This window comes from Phaethon lepturus, unplaced genomic scaffold (genome assembly GCF_000687285.1).
Source record: "Phaethon lepturus isolate BGI_N335 unplaced genomic scaffold, ASM68728v1 scaffold45406, whole genome shotgun sequence".
Lineage (NCBI taxonomy): Eukaryota > Metazoa > Chordata > Aves > Phaethontiformes > Phaethontidae > Phaethon > Phaethon lepturus.
In genome coordinates, this window is record NW_010549222.1 from 12,675 (window position 1) to 33,315 (window position 20,641).

Below are 20,641 nucleotides of genomic sequence, written 5' to 3' on the forward strand. Positions count from 1 at the left end.
GTGTAAAATCTCATCTGCTAAGGTGTAGTCTTTCATACAAGAAGGACATGATATTCCATTTTGTATTGACAATTCATATATTTTAGTATAAAATATTGTTGGTTTTGACAGTTTAGCTGCAAATTGAATTTATCACAGTGTGGTTGGGAACAGGTTTGAAAGACACAATCTGAAGTTGGGGTGATGGGTGGAAGGTGGATTAACAGCTGTATTTTCTCTGTGTTTTTTTTGTACTGCTATAAAATGGAATTAGAGCAGAAGTTGGATGTTCTCTTTCCTTCCTCCATGGCCAGGCAGTGAGATATGTTATCAGGTAGTGAATTTTGGCATGGGACGGTAAAACAGCGCTTCACTCTTTTTCCTTTATTTATCTCAGAGTTAAACGCTGTACTACATCAGAAATAACAGTAGGGTTTCCCCTTTTAGAAAAAGAATCAAAGTAGGTCATAGAAATGTTGCTAAATTGAAGCTCAAACTCTTACTTGAAGGCTGTGGTCTCTCTCCTTGCCTAGGGAACTTGGTCTAAGCACTTCATTTTCATGGGAAGCGTCTAATTTACTTGGGAAATCTGTTTTAATTCTTGTTAGCAGTGTAACTTGAACATGAGTTGCTTAAAAAATTTTGTGCTACTAAGACATGTTGCTTTGACTGAGGTTTAATTGCTGAAAATTGAATTGAACAAATTACAGAACCCAAGTTGGGTAATGTTGAAGGGCTTTCCTGTGTAGCTTCTCTGCAAGTGGCTGGTGAGACTGTTCAGTCTAGCTGCTCAGCCTGTTGAGTAGAGAACATTTCAAAAGGCCTACCTAAGGGAACATCGTACTCTCTTCTTTCTCTTTGAGATTTGATAAGGATGCGCACAGTTCTCAGTCAGGTGGTGTTTGGAAGTCAGTGTGGTTAGTCTCCCGTTCTACAAGCAGTGGTATGAAGCCAGTGGCTGACCAATGCCCTGTAATCTAGTTTGTGCAGTTACGCAGAAATCCTTATCACCAGTTGTCTTAATCATAGCAAGTATACATGGGATGCAATGCATTTATTCAACGTAACAAGGCATTGCAGTTGACCTGTGTGTAGTCATGCAAAATAAAATGTTCGTAAGTACCAGTAATGTTAATACTATGTTGGTTTGCAGGAAACTGATGTTGTTTCCCGATTGCCTGTCTTGCCAGCACCTCAGTACTTCTCTCCTTTCTCTTTGCCACCATCAGTTTTGTCTCTGCACATTTCTTGCAGCTTAGGTTCAAAGAGCAAGTGATACACAACATGGTGAGGGAAAAATGCTCACTGTTCTGAGCTTTTTTTCAGCCTAAAGTGATCAAAATACCATCTAGAGTTGAAGACCCTTATATAACTGTAAGGTAGCATCGTTTCTCTGAAGCTTGGTGAAAGCAGATGCATGGACCTTAGTTTCAAGCTTAAGAAAATGTGTCGGCCTTATGTAGCAGGTGGATAGAGGTAAAAGGCTCCCTTCCCTTGGTAAGGAGCACACAGATTTTTGTTACCTTTTTTTCTTTCTCAAGGTATCACATGGAATGCCTTAATCCACCTCTGAGTGAAGTCCCTGTAGATGAATGGTTCTGTCCAGCCTGTGCCCCCATGGGTGTCAGTGCTGCTGCAGGTAAGGGTTTTGTGGTATCCACTGAAAGTGAATATTTTTCCTCTGACTTAAATTATGTGAAGCATGTGCTGTTTTGAAGAGATGTTTAACTCCTGGTTTTATCTGTTTTAAATAATTGTTTTGATAGGCATTCTGTCTTGAACCTGAAGAGTTGACTAACTTGAACTGTTGACTGATAAGATGATCTTGTTTATTAAGATTTTCATCTGCAGTTCCAACATGTGGAGCTGCTTTTTACAAGCATTCTTTAACCTGCCTGAGGGAAGCCCACCACCTTAGTGCAACTGCATTGTGTTACATTGGAAAGAATTTATTAGTATCCTGACCTGAGATTGCCAAGGTAGCAGCAATTTCTGCTACCTAGAAAATCTTCTTTCTGTGTAACAGGCTGAAGCAGTGGTGTCTGTGCTCATTTCCTTTTGAGAGGATAAAGTCTGCCTTTGGAGGTGATTGGTTTAAGAGAGGGAATACTGATTTTTTTTTTTGTCCAAAATTCTTGAAATGGTTTCACCTGTAGAAAGACAAGTGACTTGGGCATCTTTTCTTTCAAGATACAGATCATGTCAGTGAAGAAGAGGTTGCTGCTCTCATGGCTGATGTTGTTCCTACCACCAGTAGGCTACGCCCACACGTCCGAACCCGAGCTATAGCCAGGACTCGGCAGAGCGAACGAGTTAGGGCAACAGTGAACAGAAACCGGATAACAACAGCGCAACAAATTCAGGTATGAGCCTTGGAAGGGCCTTGTGGAAGAGTTGAAATAAGTCCTCCCCTTAAGTAGCTCAGCTGTCTTGTGTTGACTGTCCATAGCATGATGGTTAGTAGTTGTAGAGTTCTTTTAAATTGAGATGTAGAACATGTGCAAATTCAGTGCAGCACATGACCAAGACTCTCTATTTTGAAATCTGTGGTAGCTTCCTCTCTTAATCTGCATTTTTATCACCTCAGCTGTGAGCAAAGTTGTATTTTTATTCCCAGTGGCTATTAATGCACAGTTTATGCACCACTTCTGATGTTTTTTTACCATGCTTTTTTGCAGAGAGAGGGCATGTTTATTTGACATTTGTGTATTTGCTTGTTTATCCTTTTACCCCCTTTACCATAGCAGTAGAACCTGTTGGCCACCTTCAGCCAAACTGGAGAAAAAAAATTAGTATTTTTAAGGTTTCTATGTTTGAAAAGGTTTAAGACTTCTATGATGAAAATCGGCCTCTTGGTGAAGAGAAAAAACCCAGATGTTAGTATCCTCAATGATGTGACTGTGATTTCAATGACATTAACAGATACCAGAGAATCTATGCAAGAAAGTATCCCAAATACCCAAGGTCCCTCAAATCCTTTACTCATTAAACTGTTTACTGAGGATGACTGCAGCTAGGATGTTTCTGGATGTTTCTGTTGGCTGGGATAATTACGATCCTTTAGGTAACAATTAGTATGCTGCAGACTGAGAACTTTCAGATTTGGGGATCTCCTGCCTGCTTTGCCCTCTGGTTTTAGCCAAAGCAGTCTACCTGTCACTTGCATAAATATAAAAAGCCTTAAACTGTACAGGAGCATATGGTGACTTAGTGTGGAAGCAGAGCCTGTAAATAACTGCCATGGGACTAATGATGTGTTAATTGGTTCTTTGTTAATGCTGCTGTTGAATTTGGTAGAAGTGTGTGAAGTTGTACAACTTTCGAAAGGAAGAGGAGGATCTGACTTGAAATAAGGAAAACTGTTTTTCCTCTGGGGATGGTCAACCATGGGAATAGGTTGCTTGGACAGTTTTTGAAATCTCTATCTTTGGTGGCTTTCAGCACCTGCCTGAAGAAAGGCACACTGGTTTGAATTCAGGGTTGACCAGTGAACAGAAAGGTCAGACCCTTCTGAGGGACACCCTGAGAACCTTACCAACCTGAATTATTCCGTGTTTCTATGAAAATAAACTTGGTTTCATCTGTCAGTAACATGCCATTTTGGTTTTGATTGTATTAAATCAGTTTTTTTCCAGAGATAGGAAAATATGGAGAAGAGGGAGAAGGGAAGAGAGGATAAAACTTAAGTATTTCTTCAAGTCGGCCAGTTGGCTGTGGATTTCAGGTTGGGTCTACTATAAAGGCTTTCCTTGGAGTGTGAAGTGCAGACTGAGAAAAGACTGAGTTGAAGGGTAGGAGGTCTGGCAGACTAGCTTTCCCTTGTACTCCAGTTGTAAAGGTCAGGTGAGAAAGGAAAACGAAATGCACTGGAGATTGTGAAGTGCCTCAGCTTCATGAGCTACAGTTTTATATGCTGTAACTTCAGGCAGAAGAAACAAAGGTAAATAAAGACAGGTTTAAGGGAAGCAAACCAAAATGCTAAAATCTGGCGGGGGAAAAAGTGGAATTTTTCCATTATCTTACCTCCTTGCTGGTTGGGAAGAACAATCTACTACTAATTAGCTCCCCAGAATTCACCTGTTAAATTTCTCATCAAAGTCATTGTAAGTGGGAGGAGAGAAATTTGTAGCAAATCCCAAATGATGGGAATTACAGCAGTAAGTACAGTTTGAAATAGGTGCTATGGACGAAGATCTAGCTCGCCTTAAGTTTTTAGCATGTTGTTTTTCATGTTGACTTAAGGACTCCCCAGAGTTTTAGCAGTCCTTAAATTCATTATGTCCTCCATGGTGGAAGTCATCTTATTTGGCTGCCAACCTACCTGTCTCCAAACCTAGGCTTTTTTATTTCAACCTTGGAACGAGTAATAATATAGAAGAACTTGATGAATTATTTGATGCATTGTTGTTAAGCAATCACATCTGAGTTGTCAGGGCTATATGTGGAAAAAAATAACTGTGGAAGAGTGTTGTTTGAGGTGAAAGGCTGTGCAAGGTAGCTGCTAGTGCTTTTCTTTCCGTACCTGTTTTAGAAACAGTGGGTAGCTGTCTCCTGCAGATGAGAGAGGTGGTGCTTGGGGACTGTTGCACAGTAGTATAAGCCTGGGAGCACAGTTCTTCCCATTCAAGAAGCCATTCCTAGCTCCACTTCTCAATCTGCAGAGATTATTACAAACTATACCTAGAAAGGCACTGTTACTTATTCCCTTTGTCTCTGAATAAAAGTGCATCTTATTCTAGCTTGTACCTTGAGTTGACTGAAGCTTAATTCCACTGTTTAAGGAGTGTGTAAGCTGTTGTCCTCAAAGCATAGAGAGATGCTGATTTCGGATCCTTGGAAGGCTTTAGTATTTGGGCAAGCAGTTTTGTGTTGTAATTCATCTGTTGTTCAGTAGGTGCCTAAACTAGTGGTGCACTATTTTAAGTCCTTCTAGAAAAATAAATGTTTAGGCTAATTTTCAGGGCTTTCCTTACTCCAAATCAGAGAACCTTATGTAGTATTTATTGGCACCCATGATACTTAAAACAATGGTGTCCTAATAAAACTAGCTCAGTGAAATGGTTTGCAGCATGCATTAGTGACACTAACAGAGAAGCCTGGTGAAATTACTTCCATAGTAAGGTGATCTGAAGCATATATTTCTGTTGGCATATTCTATTTTCAAACATTTTGCAGTTTGACGCTTCTTTGCCACTGCAAGATACTCTAAAGCCATTCTCCTCTAGTGTTTGTGCCACATATACACTTTGTAAATATACAAGGATCTGATGCATATGCTCTGGTAGAAAGTAAGCATGGTGAATAATCTGTAACAGGTGCATCTTTGCATCTGCTACGCTCATATGAAACTTCATCAATTCTTGATGCATTGTAGTTGCTTGAAGAAAGGAGAGGGGGTAGGGAAGATGCTCCTGCCCATGGCAGAGGGGTTGAACTAGATGATCTTTAAAGGTCCCTTCCAACCCAACCATTCTATGACATTTTAGGAATATGGTTGGTGTGGGCATGGCCAACCTAACATAATTGTTGAGAGAAACCTACTTTTAACATCTTTGCAACCAAAGGAAGGAACAAACCTGTGCTATGTTTACCCAGCAAGGAGGCTTTGAGTTCACATTCTGATGTGGTGGTTCAGAATACGTATGCTTCAAATGTGTATGTTTAAATGTGGTTGCCTCTTGAGTATAGAGAGGAAAAGGAGTTTGAACCTTGTAGGAGCAGCCCCTGCATATTGCAATGAAGTAATACTCTGGAGTGGGAGGACTCACCTGGCTTTTCATTGAATTCCCTGAGGTGTATGTTTGAAATGCTGCCTCTGGACATGTTTCACAGCAATAGATAAATCTGACCTAAAGAATGAGGAGTTTAAGACAGGGGACCTGTACTTATGTTGGCTTTTCAGTCTTTGCTCATCGCACTTCGCTGCATGATGAGCCAGAGGTCAGTTAGATGGATTTGGGAAAGTTCTTAAGTGAACTTTTTCATAGAGCAAGTGTCTATCTCGGGGATTGTTCTCATTTAAAGAGCTGGAGTTAGGCTAACCATGACTTGTCATACTAAGAGAGACTGAAGAGCAAGGTCATATTCTCCTTAATATGACAGCCAACAGGTGACATAATTGCTTAACTGGCAGCTTGGTGACATGAGTGCGTCTCATTCAAATCTCAAATCCATTTTTCATGAAATGCTTCTGTAACTAACTTGTTGCTGACCTTTAGATACCTTTATCATGTAACTTCTAATTCCCAATGCAGCACGTGCCAAGGTACCTCATGTCCTCTCTTCTGGATGAAACAATTGAGGCAGTTGTAGCAGGCCTAAACACAGCCATCTACCAGCGTCCTCTTACACAGCGGGGTCCTACTAGGCAGAAAAGAAAAACAGGTAAGGTTATCATATACCTTCTGTGGTTCCCATCCGGAAGAATAAAAGCTTTGGGAAGATACATACAAATCATACAAAATACTCTATATCAGCTATACGCTGCCACATCTGTGAAGGTACAGAAGTATACCATGTGCATTTTCTTTTCCCATACCACCTCTGCCCAGAAGTATATTTTAAATAAATCCTAACGATTTCACTTTTTATACTGTTGCAGCTCTCTGAGCTGTTTTGTGTGCCATGGGGAAATGAAAAGCGGAATACAGGGTAAAATGCAGTGTCAGCACTTAGTCAGATACTTGGTTGTCTTTTGTCCCATCAGGTAGGAGGAAGAAAGTACGAGGCAAAAAAAGAACTCACACAAAATCTTCTGCTGGGAAGAAGAGTTCAGGGACACAGTTGAAGAGACACAAGCGACTGATAAAGAAGAGAAGGGGGAAAAAGATGAGAGTAAGATCACATGTGAGTTTCTACCAGTGAAACCATTTATCAGCCATTTTTCAGCTGTCTGTAAAAGCACTGTAACATAGGATTCAATGGAAAAAATACTGTCTCATAGTGATAGCAGATCACTTTTTTTTTTCTGGTGGGAGTATGTGCAGGATGTGTCCAGTATATCCAGAAAGATGCTGCACATGGAAATGAATTGCAACTTGCAGGCAGGCCTGCTGGGTTTGCTGACAAATCCTGTTACCTGAACTGCAGGGATCACACTGTAAAGCATGTCCTGCAGGCTTTGTGTTATGCCTTGCCATTCAGCTGTAGTGTTTACTTGGTACTAATGCAAGCTCAGTTAAAATTGCCACCACCTATTGTTTTTAATAGCGATGGATGTTTGTGTCTGTTGTTGCAGTTAATCAGCTGTAAGGGCTCAAAATTCCTCAGTTGTGGATAGTGTTCTCATGTGAACTATACTGAATATTCTGCACCAGCTTGACATTTATCCTCAGCTACCTTAACTAGAGTTTACATCCTACAGCTAGAACTGTTCCTCCAGCCTTTAATAAGGAATTGACAATTTTGAATGGCATTATTAAAGATTTTTAGAAACTTAACTTACCTAGTCACTTAAGTCTGATACATGCAGTCTCTGTATGAAGTGACATATAGGCTGTAGTTAGAAGTTTAATAAATGCTTTAAAACAAATATAGACAATAAATGCACACCACTTCTGCTAGCAATGGTAGTAACCTGATGACTGCACTTAGCCTAAATGAAGAATTTGTGGCTTTAAACCCGGGGTACGTACCTGCCCTAACATACAAATAACCCAGTCTCTTTATCTGTGCAGGTGAAAAATGAGGTTACTACTCGCTCCCGTATTGCAAGAACTCTTGGTCTTAGTAAACCTATGCGTGGGGCCTCACTTCCTTCCATGTACAAACCAACAGAGCCCTCACTTGGTCTGATGAGAGCAGATATTGGTGCAGCTTCTCTGTCTGTGTTTGGAGATCCATATGAGTTGGATCCTTATGAAAGGTATGATATCTCTGGATTATGACCTGGTAATTTCACAAGTGTCAGGTTGTTTGTACATGTGACTTTTTGCAGAGTATAAATCTTGCATCTGAAGACAGCTTTGGATACACAACTCATAACAACACATTGGCCTGTTCTTTCTTTCCTTCTTGGCTGAGTTGCTGAGCTCTTAAAGAATCAGTGTTCTTTAAAGAGGTTTGCTGAAATAATAAACCTCATGAAAAACCTTTAATAAGATCTATGAGGTTATTCAAAGGCTATAATCTGAAGGAGTTGGATCTTAATCAGTCATTTGCTATTTATTTATTTTAAGTGAAGGTAGCTATTGTATTTGGTATACAATAAACAGTGACTTCACATAGAATTAAATGGACCTGTGGAATCTTTCATGTTTCTCCTTTTCCACACACTTTAAATTCAGGAGTAATCTTACTATGCCATAGTTTGTGTCACTCTTTGGATTTTGGGGAGAGGACATCTGAAATTATTGTTGATGAAATTTGATTTTCCACTGGATAATTCTTTTTTGATCCTTTCATAAAAAGTAATTACCCATTTAATATTTTAAAAATAAAAATTTACATTTGAATCTCGGTGGCTGAGTTATACTGCTCTAGCCACAGAAAATAAGTATATTGCACAAACCTTTTTTTAATGCATCATAATAAAACAAACGATGCTCTGTAACCATATTTGTCCTAGTAGTATTATCTACTTCATCTATTTGACATGAAAAACATTCAGACAGTTTCAGGTTTTGTGTGTGTGTTTTACCCACAGTAACGAAGAGGTTCCAGCAAATCCAGATTCACCAGTGAGTGCCAAAAGGAGAGTTCTTTCCCAGTCAGCATTGAGGTCTCACCGTCCTGTAGCTAGACCTGTTTCTGTGGGACTTGCCAGGTAAAAATCCATCAAGTTTTTGTTGTTTTTTTTTTTTTAATTGTCTGACCTTAACAAAAGACCAAACTGGGTGATCATGCTGGTTTAACTCTTTTCTTAGCCTGAGTATCTTGAAAGAGTGGGTGTGTGTGCATGTGCCTGCACATGTGTCGATGAATAACCACAGTATTTTATGCATTTTTATGTTGAAAGGCACACACTTAATCTTTCATAATAGCTTACTATTGCACTGAAATTCCAAATTGGTATTTCCACCATAATCTCGCTATTCTTGCTTTCTGTTTTGGGATTGTTTAGTAACCCCATTAGTATGTTTTAAATCCCAGTCTCATTAACCTTTACAAAAACACTTGCTTACTTGAGGGTGCCAGGGAATCTAATTGCACATCCAGAAGAGGAGATGATAGATATACCCACCTCACCCAATTCCTTTGCTATTTGTTGGAGCTCAGAAAATTGAGAGAAAACTCTTTGTTTGATCCTGGAATTTAACAGTTGCTGCTGTCTGACAGATGTCTGTGTGTGTGCAGATTGTGTGCCCCTGTGCCAGCCAGGGCCAGGGAATGTTGCTGGGTGCATCCAAACCACTAGCAGCCACAGCTGGTTTTTAGGACTGGGGTGTAGGATACAGTGTAGAGGGGTAGGACACACGGAGCAGGAGTATGTCAAGAAGAAAAGGGATGGGGAAAATGACTGAGGCAGGTACCAATGAAGTCACAGAAAACTGCCAAGGCTGAAGGAGCTGAGGACTAGGAGAAATGGAAGGAGCTCAGCTTAAATGATTAAGGGCATGAGAGCTTTACATGGCTGTCCTCTAATGCATCTGGCTTATGGCAAAGGTCGATTTCTCAGGATTAAGATTTCTGTGATAACTTGGAATATTTATCTACCTTTCCCATCTCAATCGTGAAGGAAGCCTTTCGGGAAGCTTTGCATATCCTCAGAGTTATTTGAGTAGCACATTGTTTAGAAGGTAGAACTGTTTAGCTGAAACTCACCTTTTCTGAAGGCTTGGTTTGCCTGGACTACAATGAGTTTCCTGGTCCGTTCTGGGCAGCCAATTCTCTTAGCCTTCTCATTTTGTCTTTTTGCTGTATGTTGTTATGGGTTTTTGGTGTACATTATGTTTGGAAAGTGTGAGGCCGCACCTTGAATACTGTGTTCAGTTTTGGGCCCCTCACTACAAGAAGGACATTGAGGTGCTGGAGCGTGTCCAGAGAAGGGCAACGAAGCTGGTGCGGGGTCTGGAGCACAAGTCTTATGAGGAGCGGCTGAGGGAACTGGGGTTGTTTAGTCTGGAGAAGAGGAGGCTGAGAGGAGACCTTATCGCTCTCTACAACTACCTGAAAGGGGGTTGTGGCGACGAGGGTGTTGGCCTCTTCTCCCAAGTAATTAGTGATAGGACAAGAGGAAATGGCCTCAAGTTGAGCCAGGGAAGGTTTAGATTGGATATTAGGAAAAATTTCTTCACCGAGAGGGTGGTCAGGCATTGGAACAGGCTGCCCAGGGAGGGGGTGGAGTCGCCATCTCTGGAAGTGTTCAAGAAACGTGTGGATGTGGCGCTTCAGGACATGGTCTAGGGGACATGGTGGCGCTGGATTAATGGTTGGACTTGATGATCTTGAAGGTCCTTTCCAACCTAGTGTTTCTGTGATTCTGTGAAAGCTTGCTTTGTTGTCATACAGAAATGAAGTGTAGCTCTCTTGAAGACCTGGGTCCATTGGTCCTTTTGAAGTTTGTTGTTTTAAAAAAAAAAACACAACCACCAAACAAACCCCAAAAGCCCACCAACACAGAAGCAAAGAAAGAAAAACAAAAAAGCCCCACCAACACCAGAAACACTCAAACGTTTTCAGTCCATATTTCAACAACAGAGAACTTAGTTAAACCATTTTCATGAGACAGAGTAATGCATAAAGCGGAGTGCTTGTCTTATCCCATGTATGGGAGCATTGCTGTTGTTTTTCAGTGTAATTCCTCCCGTGCCATGCTCTTGGCTACCGTACCAGTAGGCACCTATGTGTATTCGGACTGGTCTTAAACACTGGTTCAAGCTACATCAATTTTTTTAGATAGCAGTGTAGGCCTGAGGAATACAGTTGTGCTCATGATTTGGTGAGGGGAAGAGAGGCAACTGGGATGGAAACACCTCTGAAGTGCTGAACAATGGTTTATGCTTCAAAAATGCATCTTAAATGCACTGGAAAGTTAATCTAGATACACAACACAGTGAGCACCACTCTTAAATAAGATTAAAAGCATTTGCTTACCAAAGGTCTAGTATGATTATGTGCTTTCCTATCCTGTGGTGTTCCTGTGGGAAGTCAGTAAAAGCTTCAACTTCTGTTTGTCAGAGAGAGATGGGGGCTGAATGACTTTAGTGAAGCCAAAACTACAAGTGAAATTCCCTGGCTGACCTCTGTTTATGCCCTTGATTTTGGTTTCTTTTTAATGTAATGTGTGTGTATAGAACAAGTGCTGTAAGAGTAAAGGAAATATAACCCCTCTGAAACATGCAGAAGCAGTGTACCTGCCTTGAGTCCGGATCAAGAAGCAGAAGCTGCTCCTGTGCCTGATCTGTTGGGAAGTATCCTGTCTGGACAGAGCTTTCTCATGATGAGTAGTTCAGATGTGGTCATCAACAGAGATGGTTCGCTGACGGCAAAGAAGGCGGGTAAGGGTTTGGCACTTCATAGTGCAGTAGCCTCTTTGTTTCATCCATGTCTGCCCTGGTCCGACAGACTACATAGCTTCAAAATCAGGGATGCTTTTACTGAGCATTTGAATATATAGGATAGAGTCAGTAGTTGCCAGCAGTAATCTCTCTAATAAGATTCTTACGTATGCTCTGAAATAGTGTTACTTGTTGCTGTTTTAACTACAGAGCTGAGATGTTACTGGAGGATTTTGGTTTTCATAGGTAGTTTTCTTCTTTCAAAAGTACTGTGCTGTAGTTTCATGCTTTTTTATAAAAAATGGAGGAGTCGATAGAGCAGAGATACCTTAGTACCCAATTCTTCTGGCATTTGTCATGCATTGCTGCCATGCTGTGAACTGTACATTGGTTTGGGTTAGCTGTGAACTATGTGAACTGTACATTGATTTGAAGAGCCCTGATGAGGACTTTGGCAAGAAGTTTCTTTGTAAATGTAGAGCTCTAGAATACGTGCTAGCATCTTCAGCTGTGTCTTCCCTTAGCATGGTCTAATTTGGAAGGAATCTCTTCAAATTGAAACTTAGAGCTTTATTCTTAAGATAAGTACCTATAACATCCTCTGCTTTAGTCATTTTTATCAATCAGCAGCTACAGGATAATAAATACAAATCTGGTGATATCTACAGAACAGAATAATTTATTTCCTAAATATTAGTGTTTACCTCAAAGATGCAGTTGTCTGGCATTAAACATTGAGCATCTGACCAAAAGAACTATTGGACTGCCTTGTTACTGTGCGGTATGTCTGCAAACCAAAATGGAACTTAAAATAATTATCCCAGTACTTCTTTTAATGTTGGGGGAAAATGTCCAGATACATACTGAAAAGCTTAATCGTTTGCTTGTATGTCATAGCTCCACTTCATAGAAAATCAGCAAATAACTCGAGAGTGGATGATGGCTCAGGACAGAACACCCAACTGAGCACAGTGCACTCAGGGACTACAGCAAGCAGCTCCATTGCTGGACCTTCAGTTTCTTCAGGGCTGAGTACTCGCACCAGACCTTCCTCCTCAAGCTTGTTTTCATCGCCTTCACCCTCCCGGAGCAGGATTGAGCCTGCAGCAACCCCTGCACAAACTACATCAGAAAAGGCGACTGTAAAATCAGAATATTCAATGACACCCAGGTCTGTTCAGACTCAGAATATAGCTACTCTGAGCAGGCATGGCTCCAAGTTAGATGAAATGCCCAGATTTAATGGAAACTGTAAAAACTTTGCACCCACTGACTCATCTTCAAAGCCCCTGAGCTGTAACTTGAATTCTGGCTCAAAACCTGTAACAGTGAGGCAGCCTTTAAAACCACCTCCCAAGAGGGTTGACATCTTTGAGCTTCCCAGGATACCAAAGATTAAAAAGGAAACCAGCAGCAAGCAGGTGGAGCCAGAACCCACAGGAAGCCAAAGCTGTGACATCCCCAGCTCCTGTATAACCCAGCTGACTGGCAAAGAGAGCATTAATCAGCCGGGAAAGGGTAGCAAGGTGGAAAGTCAGAAGTCAAATGCCAAGGAACCTCAGCAACAAACGTGTACAAGCGGGGCATCTTTTTCTACCAATACAGGCATGTATAGCAGTTCATCGCTACTGGGCACTTCAAGGAGCAAAGGCCCAAGCTCTTTTGAGAGTTTTAAAATCAATATTCCTGGAAACGCAGGGCATCCCAGCAGACTGTCTAACCCAGGATTTTGTAACACTTTCCGCCCTGTGGATGACAAAGTGCAACAGAAAGAGAGTCCTTCACCTCTTTTCTCAGTTAAGAAAAAGCAGGTCAAAAGTGAAATATATGATCCCTTTGAGCCAACAGGATCAGACTCAAGTTCAGCAAGCAGCAGTCCTGAAAGGCTCGGCTCAGGCATCCCACTAACTAATATTACCAGGACTATTTCCATTGAAAATCCAAAAGTTCAAACATTTCAAACTGTCCGTCGTTTTACCCCTTATATGGTAGAAAATATATTTGGATCTGGGGCTGATTCTGACGTACCATCTAGTAACATAGAGTCTCATGATGACGTGGTGTTAGAAAGCAGGATTGTGGAACAGATCTCTGATACAGAGGAGCGAGACAATATGGATGAGGAAGACTTTCTAAGCAGTCCTTGCACTTCATCTGCTGTTAAGCAAATTTCTAATGCAGAGTGTTTAGAGGAAAGCAGAGAGGGCCCTAATGTGTTCTTTAATGCTGAAGAATTGATTAGACCTAATATTAATGTGAAACTAGAACCAGATAGTCCCCCAAAGAATGATGGGCAGCAGAAAGTCCAAAAGGTAGAACAAACAGAGAGGCGATCACGTTCCAGGTCCTGTTCAAACTCCAGCTCCCATAGCAAGAAGAAGATGAAAAGGAAAAAGGCACTTGCCAAAGAGTGTAAGAGATCCCAATCAGGGTCTAGGGACAGAGCGCATTCAAGGGACCGAAGCTCCAGATCTACCTCTTGGTCAGGTGAAGAGCATAGCAAAACACACACATTGAAACCCAAGAGCAGGAGGTCTTCTACTGACCGTTCTAGCAGTCACGAACGATCTAAAAAAAAGAAAACTAAGGATAAAACCAAGGATAAAAAGGTAAAAACTTCTTGGTCTAGGGAGAGAAGGAAATCTAGGTCACGTTCATGTAGTCCTGAAAGTACTTCTGAGTTTCATGAAAATAGGAAAAAGAAAAGACGGTCTCGATCAAGATCAAGGCGGAGGGAACGTTCCCGATCGGATAGCATTGAGAGAACTAAAAGGCGGAAACACAGGAGAGAGAAAAGCTATGAGAGGTATGATAAAGATAGTAGCTTGAGGTCAAGGGACAGAAGGAGATCGAGATCCAGGTCTCGGGAGAGGAGAAAGTGGAGATCTCGGTCTCGGTCTGCATCTCGATCTCGGGAGCACAAAAGCAGCAAATCAAAGGAAAAAAGACCACGATCAAGATCATGTTCCAAAGAAAGAAAACACAGATCAAAAGAGACCTCGCTTCTTTCTCCACCAGAAAAGGATCAAAAGCCTCCAGTTGAAAATGTGTCCAGGTGCCTGGAGCAACCACATTCCTTCAAACAAGAGCCAAAGGAGGAGCTAGTACTAGAAGAGCTTTCCATAACCATCCAACCAAACATTAAACTTGAGGAAATACAGGCTGAGACCCCGGTTCAACTGAGAGAGGCCCAAGAAACTGTAAAGGTAGAGCCCATCTGTCAGGAAGTGACCAGTGAAACTACATTCCCTGTGCCAGAGATCACAAACATTTGTGTTCCAATTGGCAATGTAGATTCTTTTGCTGAAACACAATTAATGAGTAGTAATGATCCAGCAGTGCTTGGTAGCTGTAGCAATACAAACCTTGAGATTACAGTTAAAATAGAAAATACTGCATTATGTCCTTCTCTGATGGAACCACCCCCAAAGAAGGAAGTTACCATGCATGTTCCAACTGAGGCTGCACCAATTCAAAGCTCGTTCAAAAGCAAAATAACAGATTGTGTGAAGGAGGTTAAAGATGAGTGCCTTGTGTCAAATGAGAAGACCGGTCATTTCAGTAAGCCTGATCTGGAGGTGGTACCTCAGAGTCCTGTGTTGAAATCAAAAGCACCAGTGAAAAGAGTTACCTGGAACCTTCAAGAGGAAGAAAGCGGCATATTGTCTGCTGGAAAAGCTCCAAGTAAGTCTCTCTTTTTGGAAAACAAACAGCAGTTGAAGCAGTCTGTATAAGGCTTAGGGTTTCAGTGCCTGGCTAAACCTAGTTGTAGTGTAACAGCTCTGTCATCTGAGCTGGGGTGATCCTGTGGTTTCCTGTCCTGAGATCTGACATTTTGCACTTGTTGAATTCATGAGGGGAGTTGTGTTAATGAATCGGAGAGGACATGCTGTGAGCACAGATCAGCTAGCCAGCAGCAGCTTGTTCTGCCATGAAGTGCATATTGCAGCCCAATTTCTGAACCAGCAGCCTGCGTTCCACCCTTTCTGCAGTTAACTAGAATGGTTGCTTTGCCTTCAGAATTTATAAATATTTCTTGGAACCAAGGAGTGTAACAAATCTCTGTACCTCACTCCTGTGAGCCCTGCTAAGACAAAGGTGCTAGAAGCAGTTTGGCTTGGGACCCTGTGCTATGTGTGTTGACAGAGTTGCTTGTGTGGTTCTCATTGGTTACTGTGGTGGATACCCAGTAAAACGCAGTTGCTCAAGGGGATGGCAAGTCCTCTATTATCAGAAGCTTTAAAATGTTGATGGCTGCTAAACAAAATCCTGCTATAGTTAGCATTGTAGTTAGATCCTTTTTATTTATTTTTTTAATATAATTGGCTTTGAATCTTTGACCCGTTAGGTTTATTTTGTTCTTAAATGTTTTCTTTTCCTTCTCTTGGGGAACCTAGGGGTGCCGTTTTACAAACTTCAGCGAGCAAAAGAAGGGGCCTGGAGAGCAGAGGACTTGAACCAGACGTTAAATCAGGTGCAGTTAAATGAGCCTCCTCCAACCAATTATATGATTCCTGAGCCTATGTTTCCTGATCTAGATTCCTCTCAGGTTGGTTCCTATTCTGGCACCCAAGTGTCATGGAAGGCATCCCACCTCATCTGTGCCCTCGTGCAACACCTTCCTCTCATGGCAGAGTTTGCCGCCTTCTGCGTGTGATACATTTCATATAGCACATACACCTCAGTAATCCTCTAATCATTTAATCTCTCAGGTGGTCCTTACAGTTGAAGCAGCACATTTTCTTTTAATTCTGCTCTATACATGCAGCTTCTATTTTCAGCAGTAACTTGTGGAAAGATGGTGCTGTTTGAGAAGCTGTGAGCTTCTCCCTGATGGTGATCAGGCTGTAAAAATTGGCCTGGTGGCATTGGTCCGTGCCATCAGTCTGTGCCATTTAAAAGGTGAGTGGGGCAGGTGCTAGTTCTTGGTGCACAGAGACCTAGCTGAGGGATGGGATGTTGGCCTCCCTGATTTAAACTAGTAATTACTTGCCTGGGTAGATAAAAGGTGCTCTGAAAAGCCTGATCCGATGCGCTCTCTTGTAAGTACAAACATTTACAAAATTATATCTGTTTCACAGGTGTACTGTCAAAATATACCTTTGACGCCACCTCTACCCTCAAGCCTTCCCCCCTATGCCCCTGTCAGCCAGCCCACGGTTCAGTTTATCATGCAGGGTAGTCTTCCAGCACTTGGCTGCGTGGCAGGACAGAGCCTCACTCCAGAGCCCGGCAGCCTGGCGACTGCATCTGAACCAGGAATCCAAGCTGCTTCTGTTGGAAATGCAGAAGAAAAGATCAAAGCACCCAAACTTCCAGTGGATAAAATGAAAAATGAGGAAGTGAGTGAATGCTATGAAGTAGCAAATGCATAACATTAATGAGCTGTTTATTTGAACTTTTAAAGTTCGAGAGTTTTTAACTTTCTCTGTGCTATATTTTCCCAGCCCCTGTTGTCACTATTGTTTTTAATGACTGACTATGCTAACCCAGGAGCAACAGGCAATTCTTTCTTTGAATTCTTTTGGGATTTACTCTGTGTGATGGTTCTACTTCCTACTGCTTCATCACAATAAGACAGAGAGGGATTAAAGCATCTAAAATACATTCTTAAAGTTCTGAAACTTTGTTGCATGAGTGTTTGGAAGGGACTTTCCAGGAGCCAGAATGTCCATATTTCTCTGAACACCTAGTTTTCTCCTTTCCCCTCCCGCTTTGAAATGAATATCATTCTCATAACAGTCCTGTACAGAAGTAGGACTGTGTCTTGCTGCTTATCAGCACTGAAAATGCAAAGATAGCAAAATACTTCGGAGATTTTGCAGTGCTAGTCCCTTACTGCTGAGTTCTGGGCTTGCTGTGTACAGACCATCTGCTCCAAAGCATAGTGAATGTTAACACAAGAACAAAAACCTCTTAGCCAATTATTTTACTTTCTACCACTAAACAAAACAGTAAGATACTTTTTCCACCAAGCCTCCATTTATAAGTAGCAGTTTTTATGAACTTGTTTTGGTAGAAGATGTTCTGATGTCATCTGTAATCCTTAATTTATAGGCAACTCTGCAATTTTCAGAATGCCTTTAGAACTACCTGGAGCTTTATATTCACAGCTATGACTTGCTGCTTTTTAGAATCTGATGCCTTTGGATGGATGTATGTTTACTTCAAGGCTGTTGGAAGGGAAGGAAGAGACCAAAATTAATAAGCAGACATTGTAGTCACTTGCTTAAGACACGTTCTTTAAGACATAGAGTAAAAGTTACACAAAACAAGGGTTCCGTGTAGCACAAACTGGTACTTGTTTCAAGGCTGCAATTTACAGTAAAGGAAATCACTTTGAGGCTAGCTGTTACTTGGGTCCTTGAAATTGTGAAATGAGTATTTTCATTGTTAGACCATTTCTAAGAAAAATAGATTCAGAAACCATTCCCAAGATAGCACAAGGTAATGAACTTCTCTTTGCTGTGCAGTACATGAAGAAGCTTCACATGCAGGAAAGGGCTGTGGAAGAAGTGAAACTTGCTATTAAACCTTTTTACCAGAAGAGGGAGATTACAAAGGAGGAGTACAAGAACATTCTTCGAAAAGCAGTGCAAAAGGTAAGTTGACAGTGAAGTGGAGGAGCTGTGCAGATTGTTAAGTGGCAGTTCTTTGGATTGCACTTGCCAGCTTCACCAATTACATGCTGTAACTGAGTAGCAGATCTTTGGACTCTGAGTCATACTCTGCAGTCTCCTGGTGAAGCAATAGTTGCTTTAAGCAGGACTGAGTGGTGCCATTGATGAGAGCTGTCAGACTGTTCCTTTTAGAAAATAGCGTACACCGGAACACTGCTAATCTTAAGCTGCCTGAGCTGAAATGTTACATCATACATGTCTTGGGCAAGAATGGTCAAATCTCTCTCATTAAGAACTTCGGCCAGAATTATCAAGCTGTTCCTGATAAAGTGAGAAAATACTTTGTGCTTTAATTCCTTGAGCATCTGTGGTGTCCCTGGACTTTGGAAGAAGGCCTTGCAATTTGGCTGATGTTGACTTTTGTCTCCAATCTTAATGATGACCAGATCATGGTTAAAAAAGACAGTTACAGCAGGCACATGGTTGTCAAGGCAGTTAAATGATATCCTGGAGAATTGTATTCTCTCCCTGCTCTGCGTTCTTGCTATCACTGAGAAATTCCATCATAAATCAAAATTCTAATGGCTGCAATTTCATGTCTTCTACGTGACCCATATGAACCTCAAGTGTGGGTTGTAGGAGAGCTGAACAACACCAATTGCTGCTGAAGTAACTGTGAACTCATCTCTGAACACTGATAAAGTTCTTTGGGAAAAAAAGAACAGACCCTACATATCTTAAAATGGGCCCTCAAAACTGCCAGATTCTTCTAATCTGAGCATCACTTCCTCAAAATCATCAGAAAAATGGGAAATCAACACTTGATTACCACATATTGCGTAAAACTATCTGGACAGAAAAGCCTGTAGTAAAAATGAATAATTCTGCTTTCAGAGATGCTTCTGCATTCAGTTGGTGCTCAGCAGATAAGTCCTGGGCTGTTTCTGGAATACTTGAATTAAAATATTACTCTTATCTGTGTTGAGTTTTCTGCTTTATATATCCTGCTATCAGACTGAAGGGCCTATGGAAGAATCGATTCCTCTTAAGCTTTGGGTTAGGAAGCTTTTTGGGTTTTTTGGGAAGCTTAGAGTTTCTCCATCATTTGTCTGTTGTCTGCCTGAACTGCTGTAATACTGTTAATTCACCGAGTGCCTTTTCTAATCCTTGTAGATCTGCCACAGCAAAAGTGGAGAGATCAACCCTATGAAGGTAGCTAACCTGGTGAAGGCATATGTGGAAAAATACAAACATATGAGGAAACATAAGAAATCTGATGGTGAAGATCCACGTGAAGTGGAAAACTGAGAGCAAGCCACAGCCAGCATGACTTGGACTGAACTTATTCTGGCTGTGAACACCTATGCCAGAGGGAATAATAGATCTGCAGTTGCATCTCATTGAAAATAAAGTGCAGAGAAGCAAGATTCTAATAGGACTTATCGGCAGAATGTTCTTTTGAATTGTTTCCATATGGGAATGAACTTGGGTTTTGGGTTTTTTTGATTACCTACAGATGTAGAACTAAATAACAATCAAATGCCTCAGACCAGCAGAGTAATTTGAGGGGGAACACAGAAGAGATTAAAGTTTGGGACTCCCGGATTGCTACAGTTTTCAGGGTTACTTTGATCACATTTTTGGGCTGTGCACCTGTCTTGCTAAAAGTTTGAAACTGGACACCACTTTTCATATACAGTATATTGAAAGCTGTATACTGTTTCCCTTGTGTTTGTTTATCAAAATATGGGTTGTCTTTAGAAACTTCTGATTTAATACTTGAAATGTTGTATTTTTTAGCCCGTTCAATGGTGAGCGAAGCTTTATTTGCTCTGTCATTTGGGGATTACAGAAATGAGTTAACCTTTATAAATTGACTTCAGAAACACTGCTCAAGCTGTGGTGTTTATTTACGTTCTGTTGGAAGTATCTTGTTAGTGACAAGTTTAATTTCAGGTGGGAGGCTGTGTTGCACTTCTGTAAATAACGCACTGATGGCTGGTTTTCTGTCTGCCTTTCAGGAAAAAATTAAACAAAAAGTAAGCATTGTGAATTTTCAGTAACAAGCTGGAGGGATAAGGTTGAACTGATGTACAAAGCAGAAATGTGACAGAATTTATAAAGTTATTTTGAATGGTTTTAGTCCTATAGAAGGTGTCATTTGTTTGTCTTACAGCTGCCTCTTGCCCTGGTTATTCTGTATAAACCTGCACGCTTGGCTCTCGCGTAAGGAATACTGTGTTTCTAGAAGAGAACTGGAGTTGCTAAGTAATTGTTCCTCCTCCCTCTGTAGGAGGACTGCTTTTCCTATCGCGAAGCAAAGGAGTCTGGCACACATACTGACTTCATCTTGCTTTATTTAAAAGCACTCCTTGTCTGCATTGTACTGCAGAGCAACCAATCTTGTAAGTTATCATCTGAAATACAGTCACTTACTTACAAATATATTCAGCACCCTTGAACCTGACAAAAAGCATCATCCCCCATCTAACCATGTTAGGGAGAAGACATTTAACAGGGAAGCTGAAGAGAAAACCGGTAAGTTACAAACAACTTAGACTGGCTTTCCCTTCAATGGGGACTAAATGTATGTGGCCTGTTGGA

At 41.2% G+C, this 20,641-nt stretch overlaps 1 protein-coding gene across 1 annotated transcript in view; it reads left to right on the forward strand.

The window, feature by feature from the left end:
- Positions 1-19,744, forward strand: part of PHRF1 (PHD and ring finger domains 1) — a 26,636-nt gene extending 6,892 nt beyond the window's left edge. Inside the window, exons 6-17 of the mRNA XM_010290193.1 lie at positions 1,521-1,618; positions 2,170-2,342; positions 6,234-6,363; positions 6,686-6,825; positions 7,656-7,843; positions 8,624-8,743; positions 11,263-11,417; positions 12,315-15,101; positions 15,815-15,966; positions 16,499-16,759; positions 17,891-18,019; positions 19,211-19,744. Of these exons, the coding sequence (XP_010288495.1) occupies positions 1,521-1,618; positions 2,170-2,342; positions 6,234-6,363; positions 6,686-6,825; positions 7,656-7,843; positions 8,624-8,743; positions 11,263-11,417; positions 12,315-15,101; positions 15,815-15,966; positions 16,499-16,759; positions 17,891-18,019; positions 19,211-19,345 (4,468 nt within the window). The 3' untranslated portion in view covers positions 19,346-19,744. The remainder of the gene's footprint in view (positions 1-1,520; positions 1,619-2,169; positions 2,343-6,233; positions 6,364-6,685; positions 6,826-7,655; positions 7,844-8,623; positions 8,744-11,262; positions 11,418-12,314; positions 15,102-15,814; positions 15,967-16,498; positions 16,760-17,890; positions 18,020-19,210) is intronic.
- Positions 19,745-20,641: the final 897 nt, after the last annotated feature.